The sequence below is a fragment of the Balaenoptera acutorostrata genome, chromosome 2, assembly GCF_949987535.1.
Source record: "Balaenoptera acutorostrata chromosome 2, mBalAcu1.1, whole genome shotgun sequence".
NCBI classification, from domain to species: domain Eukaryota; kingdom Metazoa; phylum Chordata; class Mammalia; order Artiodactyla; family Balaenopteridae; genus Balaenoptera; species Balaenoptera acutorostrata.
The window spans coordinates 41,513,055-41,521,773 of NC_080065.1; the positions used below are offsets into that span (position 1 = coordinate 41,513,055).

The 8,719-nt window shown below is 41.7% G+C and overlaps 1 protein-coding gene across 2 annotated transcripts in view; it reads right to left on the reverse strand.

Annotated features, from left to right (window-relative positions):
- Nucleotides 1-4,547, reverse strand: part of EMB (embigin) — a 52,552-nt gene extending 48,005 nt beyond the window's left edge. Inside the window, exon 1 of one of the 2 annotated variants that reach the window (XM_057541835.1) lies at nt 4,521-4,547. Coding sequence is in view for 1 of the 2 variants with exons in the window: in XM_007195628.2 (XP_007195690.2) it covers nt 4,237-4,345 (109 nt within the window). In the remaining variant the exon portion in view is untranslated. The other variant, XM_007195628.2, reaches the window with a different exon arrangement.
- Between the last annotated feature and the right edge of the window lie 4,172 nt (nt 4,548-8,719).

An 8,719-nucleotide genomic window follows, 5' to 3' on the forward strand; every position in this document is an offset into this window, starting at 1 on the left:
GTTGTGTTCTTCTCACTGCACCCTGTCAGATGACACACAATTTTCTTTCTTTCTTTACTGATTTACACTCTGATCATTTGATTAAAGTGGTGTCTGCCAGGCTTCTCCACTTAAAAGTTATTCTTTCTCCCTTTTCATTAATGCCAATTTTGTGGGAAGTTACTTTGAAACTATATAATATTTTGTGCCTCATCAAACTTTCAATTGACTCATTTAATTAATTAAGTTCAGTACGTACTCATGAATACCTATATAATTCAATGGACATTATTCAGTGCATATGGATACTAGTCCATTAGTATTATTATTTACTTTCATGCTCTGTTTGTCCAGTCGTACCCCCTTCACTTTGGCTTCTGTATCCTTTTGACATCACCCATCATTCTTTGAACACTTTATTGCTTTCTGGCATAAGGTGTTCCAGGCTTATCCTATCCTTTCCCCACTCCAGTCCTGATATCAGCCATTTCTACAAAAAGTCCAAGTTATTATTAGTAAAAAAAAAAAAAAAAAAAATGTATTTAGAATCAAGATTTGGGTGCTAAGTATGTTCATCACTGCTGGGAAATCACTGCTCCATTGCAGTGGGCAGACCTAAGAATACATGTGTACATATTCATACACACACAGACACAACATATATATAATGGGTATAATATACATACATATATACAGTTGGCCCTTGAACAATGAGGGTTTGAACTTCAAGGGTCCACTTATACGCATATTTTTTTCAAGAGTAAATACTACGTGACTACATGGTCCATGGTTGGGTCAATCCTCAGATGCACTGATGCAGAAGGCTGACTATAAATTATACATAGATTAACCTCTGTGTTCAGGGATCACCTGTAAATATATATGACACATATATGCATTATACATATATTTACACATACACGTTTATATTTATGCATCTATTTATATAGATATATATAGACATAAGACATGGATAGAGATAGATAGATATTTAAAGTCATTATTTCACACTAATGCTGCCAACTGCAGTCCAACACCACAAGGTTCATTTTAGTTTTCCCCGTTTATTTCCTTCTTCTCTAGAGAAAGATGTAGATTCTGTTATCCTCACCAGCTTTACTTATTTGATCAGTCCCCCCATATATAACTAATCTCCCATTGGCTCCAAAGAGGTGTCTTCCTCACGCACTTAGGCTTCAGCATCCTGCACTGTCCGCTCCTGCGTGCTTTACCTCCATCCTGTGATCAGGATCAGACCTGCATGCCATAGCTGCGGAGAAGCCCTTGTCAGTGCTCAGCTCTGAGGGCTCTCGCCAGACCACCCTTCTGCAGGAACGCCCACCTCATGTGCTTCGGCTCTAACACTCTGCACGGGGCTGCTCTCCTACCTGGATGCCATCCTGACTGAGCTCAGCTTCTAATTCCCTGATCTGAAACCGTTTGGGTCCCTTCAACAGGGGAGACGCTTCCGCATTTCCCCACCTAATGACTACAGGACTCATTCCCAGAAGGGAGGGAAGGAGATGGGGATGAGAGGTGGGGATAAAAGACCAGGACGAGGAAGAGCCAGTTGAACTAATTCTTAACAAATGTGTATATAATGTAATTTCAAATGTGATGGTAATTTAGGGTCAAAATTTTGATGCCTCAGATACAACCCTATTAAAGACAGGCTTATATCCAATCCGTTCCTTTAAAGTTTAAATGCCATGAAAGGTAAAAACTGCTAAAGTTTTCTGCTTAGATATAGACTAACAATGTAAGGCATGTGTAGGTGCTCGAATATTTGTTCCAACAAATATTTACTACCGGGCAGTTGCTCTGTGTGTCTCTAGAAAGGAAGGGGGCATTGATCAAGGAAGCATATAAGCAACATCCTCTAGAAGTTAAAAATGATCATTTCAAATGACTCCCCTGCAAACATTTTTCAAAAGATAAGCATGACCCTTTCCTTCGATTTGTTCCCCCATAAGAGTAATAATAATGATTTTAAAATATTCCCATTTATGTAATATTTCTCCTTCATAAAGATATTTTACATTTCTTATTTAATTAAAACAGCCCAAAAGAGTTAAGGTGAGTCCTTGTGCCAACTTTATTCCAGGACTCAAACTGAGTCAGCAAGCCCTACAGCCCAAATCTAGCATTTGTATCCACACACTCTGCTCTCTGTCAATGATTCCAAACTTTCATAGACATACCCACTCATCTCAGAGAGACAACTGAGTTTAAGAACACAGTATTTGGAATCGGACTGAACAGTGCTAAATTTCCTGCTCTACTGCTCAATTATGTGTACTTAGGCAACTATTTAGCCTCTCTGAATTCCAATTTCCCCATCTGAAAGTCAGGGATAATAAAAACTAACCCATAGAGCTATAAACTATATGGTGCAATGCCTGGCACACAGTTGTTACATAGTAAATATGATACATTTATGATAAAAAATGATAAACATTTTTATTTTTAAAATTTGGCCCCAAATCTTAGGTTTATAGAACACCTACTTCCAAGTAGTTCAAAAGCACCTAGGTAAAAAATAACCAGTAAACTTCACAATGGTCTTTAGCAAGGAGGAAACTGAACCTCACCGAGATCGATACACTATCTATAAAGTGAGATGAGGCTGCCTCACAATTTTTAATTCTGCCTTGAAATGAAATGTTAACTTCATGCCTTTTATATGTCACATTCTTCCATAATTTTAGCTTAAGTGGAGCTTAAAGGACAGGACTTGTGCTACATACACACACAGACATCTGCCGTACATATATACATCATTATATTTATTTAAAACTTTGTTAATTTACTCCACCTTCATTTGTTTCCTACTTTTCTCTTTGGAAGTCTGCTCTAAGTGTCAATTTAAACCTGACTCCCTCATACCAATGGAACACCTATCCAACAGTGCACTCTCTAGGCCATATCATTTCAAAGCAGTGGTTTTCAACCTGCTTAGGATCATATGATTAAAATCACACGGGAGCTTTTAAAACTCCTCACATGTAGGCTGAATCCCAGGCCAACTGAATCAGAATTTTTGAGGGCAGGATCCACGGATCAGCATTTTTAGTGCTCGCTGGTTATTCCAACATACAGCCAAGTCGAGAACCAAAGTTCTAGGACACACCTAGAATGCGTTGGTCCTCAGAAGTGCAGTACTCTCAGGTGAATGATAGGTGAATCAGGGATACGCAGGGTGTAGAAAATGTCCTTGACCATTCTTTTTAAGTGGTGTGAATGAAAAAGAGAAAGGTGGCTGCAAAGCGGGGTGAGGAAATTTAGAAACTGAGGCAACCCAAAATGTTTTGTCCAAGTTGTTAACAGCTAGGCCTATTAAAGGACATTTATTAAAAAATGAGTAATCTTATTATTTATCTTTCCATCTTCAAAGTATGTTACCAAAAAATCTACATGCTATAAGCGCATAAAAAATGAATTCCTATTAAAGGTTCGAGACCTTGTGTAGAATAATATCCTGATTTTAGTTACTGATGGGCAATATTTGCAAACTTGGAGTTGGTCTGTTATCCTAATTAGCCGCTAATACTTTGAAATTTATAACACAGGAACTTGCATTAGAAAGTACGTTAGATGGAATACTTTCACCATAAAAAGTAATTATAAACAGGTGAAGCTAAAATGGCAAATCTGGTGTTGGTTTCCGTGATGTTTTGCACCAAAATCCCTCTTTCAGTGTCTTAATAATACAACCACAAATACAAAGAAAAACCCATGGTCTTTGTTTTCAAAGACCAAGGTAGAAAAGAAGATACACACATTATCCTTAAGTCGTGGGGCTTTGTTTGTTTTGTTGTTGTTGTTATTTCAGCTCAGCTCTAAAAAACATCATCAAAGCCAACCCACCTGCCAGGAAGGGAGGAGGGGATATTTAAGCCTCACTATCGATTTAAGTGAAGGGCCTTGGGAAATGTGGCTTTCAGAGATCCTGCCACTTTAGCAGAGGCCAAGTCGCTGCCTTGTTCCTGCCCGCACCCTTACGCCCTTTTCCTAGGAACACCCAGACACTGCCCTACTACCCACGACCCCGTCTCGTAGGGCGCTGTTCGTTCCAGAGGAGGAACCCGAACCGCACCGGCCTCTCGGCCAGTTTAGATAACCCTAGCGGGGCAAACGGGCGGGGGCGGGGGCGGAGGCGGAGGCCGTTCCCCACCCGCGGTCGCCAGTATCCCCGCGCCTCTGCCCCAGGATCCCCGCGCGCTCTCCGCCCTCTCCTTGGCCCTGCAACCATCACACCTGGGGTACGGCCGTCCTCCGAGCTCCGGCGCACAGGGGCGAGGAGGCACAGGAGGAGCAGCGGCAGGGGCGGCGCCCGGGGCCCCCGCAGACTGGAGAGGGAGCGCATGGCGCCAGCAGGTCCGCCGCGGTCCTCGCGCACCCACCGCCGTCGGTGCCCCGAGTCGCTGCGCACACTCGCCGGCGGCCTGGCGCCCGCTGCCAGGCCCGGGGGCAGGACACTCGAGAAAAGGCGGAGTGGGAGGGGCCGGCCGCCCTGCCCTCCTCCCCTGAGACACTCTCACCGTGCCAGCAGGACACCCAGAACTGCGCCCGGCCCTCCATCAATTATGCAGCCCGCGGCCGGCGCAGGAGCGCCCGGATGTGCGGTGGCCACCCCCGCGCCGCATCCTCCCCCGCCTCCTCTCCGCCCCAGCAGGTCAGGGAGGGAGATTGCTAAAGACGCTGGCAGGTGGCGCCTAGCCCATCTCCTGCGAGAGAGGTCGAAACTCCTAATATCTATATATCTATAGATATATCTGCAGACTATCCTTTGCAGTTCATCTGAAGCAAGGTTCACTTATTTACTTTAGTGGGACAGAGGCTGGGAACGCGTTTCAGCTCCCCCGGCCATTCTGGGTTAAGAAGGCTTATGTGTGCGCTGGTGGAAGGCGCTATCCAGCTGCCCTGCATCCTGGACTAATCTGTCTTTGCTCTGCCTACCAATCGCACACAGCCTCCTCTCCAGTCTCTGAAGGCTTAACCGGTTCGCTCTAGATTAAGGTTTCAGAGTCTCAAGAGTCCCGCAGTCTGTTTTCCTTTTTCTTTTGTTTGCTTAACCTAGCAGTTTCGGAGAAGCCACGTAGAGCTCAAGAAACAAAACTATGGGAAGTAGATAACTGTGTAAAATGCACAAGCCTGTAGACCTTTGTCAAACTCCAACACCGTTTAAGATAATGTTATCCCTTACTTACTGTAGCTTGGAATTTTTCAGTGCTCCCGACCGACCAAATAAAATAAAACAGCTAAAAGCTACTGCTTTATCGGAGAGGATAGGAGGAATCTAATTACCACATAAAGGAGTAGTAAGATGTGATAATTCTCCAGGCTGTTATAACACGTTAAAAGATATATTTTTAAAGTATTTCTCATGAGTTTGTTCCCTCTGCCTTTGTCTTTGCAATGTCAGGTTTGATAGTCATAAATTCAAAATATATGTGTCAAAAAAAGGATTGAAAGAAAATGTTAGATACGAATTTTGAAAATTGAAGTGCAAGACAAGAGCTATGCTCACCGCATACAGGAATGATTAATTTTTAATTGGTGTGTATTTTAAAAATATTCCTCTGTTTCCAGTTTAATATTACATAGGCAAAACTTTGAGGGAAAATGTAGATTATTTAAATTTGTATCGAGAGAACATGAATAATACAGTTCGTTAAGCAATATTAAATTTCCACCAAGTGCCAGGCACTGTGTTTATTTCTTGTACTGCAAGGAGCGCGCGTGCGCGCGCGCACACACACACACACACACACACACACACACACACACACACATCTAGAGAGCTATTTATCTATGAACAAATCTAAGGAAAGCCTCGTCTCAGTCAGAAAATTATGGCTATAATGATTAAACCTTTCTGAACAAAGCCTTATGAGAGACTCTGAAGGACTAAACATTTTACATCATGACACTCTTAGGACCTTGAGCGGACTTGCTAAACCCAAACTGCCTATCACTGGTCGCTAAGTCACACCCCTGTGTTGCTGCCCTGCATCCTGTCTCAAGACTAACTACAAGCATCTCCCTATGCCTTTGGAGAGTTTTAACAGTTAAGCACTTCTCAAAACAAACTGAACTCTGACTGACCTTCCCCAATTACTCCAATAAAATCCTTAAGCTCAAATTCACCTTTCTTCAAATAAGCTGACCTCATTTAAGGAAAAATTATCTTCCCAGTCAGCTCAACGTGTTTATGAACAGGAAACAGTGACTTGCCAGGTTGAGGCTAGTTTCCACTTCTCTTTTGCTGTTAGAGCGAAATAAATTGAGGAAGAAATGTAATTCTTGTTTTGCTAAGCATTTTGAAAGTTTTCCCCATTAGTACTGGTTTATATTTATATATTTAATATTTTTTAGCCTTATCCCCAGTCCATTTTTTTCAAATGATCCATATCCTTTAAAACCAATTTATATACTACCTTCCATGTATGGCATTTTCTGATCTTTCTGGTCCAGATTGACCTTTCCCTCCGTGGTGAATTAAATATGGCCACATCGGCTTTGACACTGTCCTCATCATGAGGTATGTTGAAGAAGAAAGAGGGTCCTGTATGTCCTCCCCTTGAGCTGGGTGACTCCTGTTGACATATTGAATATCGCTGAAGTAACACTGCGTGAATTTCCAGATCCAGACCACAAGAGCGTCCGTTTCCTTCCTTCTTGTTCTTACAAGACAGCTGCCAGGAAAGAAGTATGACTACCTTGAGATCACCGTGCTGTGAGAAGCCCAGACTACATGGGGGGCCTAGAAGGATGAGGTACCATGTAGAAAGAGGGGCTGAGGGGCAGTAAGGTGTGCTAGTTTTGTGAGGGACCCTTCTTGGAGCCTCAGACAAGGCCCGTTGAGTGCCACGTGATGCTCCTTGAAGCAGAAGAATTGCCCAGCTGAGCCCTGCCTGTACTCCTGGCCCACACAATTGTGAGATATAAGAACACTATTGTTTTAAGACATTAAAGTTAAGGGTAGCTTGTGTCACCACAATAAATTATACAACCACTCTCCTCTGAATCTCCCTAGGATTAATTTGACAATTAACAATTTACAGCCTTGTGACTTGACCTTCATTGTTGGTTTCAACCCCCATTTAAATATTTTATTGGTATTTAACTTATGTGATTATATCTTCTTTCCCGACTACATTACAACTCTTTTCAGTATAGGCAAAACATCTCTTTTCTTCTTCTGTTTTTCCTAAAACTCTGTTTTCCCTTTTTCTATAGTAAAATAATGCTATAAAATCTTTCTTTTTTTTTTTTCCTTAAGCTGTTGTTGAGTGAAAAGTGTATGACAAGATCCTGGGAAACTGTGAAAATGAGAATGGGAATGTGGAGTGGGTTAGTTCCTACTGAAAATAATACTTAATTTTAAAATTTTATTAGAAAAAAAGCATTATATCAGACAGTAATATGTAAAGTACTAAAAATAAAGGTGGGAATTTGCTACTGCCCATTAGTAGAATACAAATCCAAGTCATGAGATAATGGTAGGCAAAATTCTGCAGTGGCCCCCAAGATTCTTGACACTTGGTCACATGGGGTGATCCTGGAATGTGGGCAGGTTTGTGAATATTTTGGGGTAGTCACTATTTTGATTAGGTTACATTTGATAAGACTCTATTTCAGCAGGCTGGAGGGAGACATTCCTAGTGAGGCAGATACCCGCATGCTTGTCTGGAAAAAGCAAACAGCCACATTGTGAACTAACTGCCCATGGAGAGGGGCATCCTCCAGGAGCTGAGCATGTCAGTCATACAACCCCAGGGAACTGAATTCTGCCAACAACCAGTGAGCTTGGAAGAAGCCCCAAGCCTCAGATGACATCACAGCCCCAGTCAACACTTTGCAGCCTGGTGAGACCCTGAGCAGAGGATGCAATTAACTGTGCCTGTCTCTTCTGACCCATGGAAATTATGAGACCATAAATTTGTGTTAAATCACTAAGTTGGTGGTAATAAACTAATACAGGGCAGCCCATCAGATGTGATTCTAGTTACATTGTAAAAAAATGATCCTATACTTGAACAAGGTCAGGAATGGATATGGAAGGAAAAAGAAACCACTTTAGTTGTCTCTGGATATTAAGAATTAGATGAAAAAGTTCCAAAGGTACTCAGAAGTTTATACCATTTCTAAATTGGGACCTCTGACCATCTGACAGTCATTTGCTCTCCTCCTCTGGAAGGAAGAAAAAGAATATATAGATATATTGATATATAGGTATATGTATGTGTGTGTGTGTATATATATATATATATATGCACATACATGTGTGTATATATACATGGGTATTACATGTATAGATATGCATGTATATATACACATATGTATATATATTTAATAATTGCTAAATTATTTAAGCAATGTATGGAGATCCTTTGATCTCAGGGGTGGAAGTCCTCTACTACACGCTAGGAGATAAATCATAATTGGTCTAAAACCATGAGTAAAATCTCATTCCCCTTAGCAATGGTGTGTCTAAGGGGAGCATAGCTGATGAAATACAAGAGCAAGTCTGCTGTGAATGGCTTCCCTCATCAAAGAGAGAAAAGCTTTAAGTAGAGAAGGTTTTTTTTTCCCCATCCCTTTGCCTCTTTCTTCCTGCCTTGAATATAACCATGATACCAGTATCAGTGGTGGCAACTTTGCAATGATGTGGTGACCAGGCAACTTTTCCAAGAATAGCAGAGAAGAAAGAAGAAAGAAACCTGGGTCCTTGGTA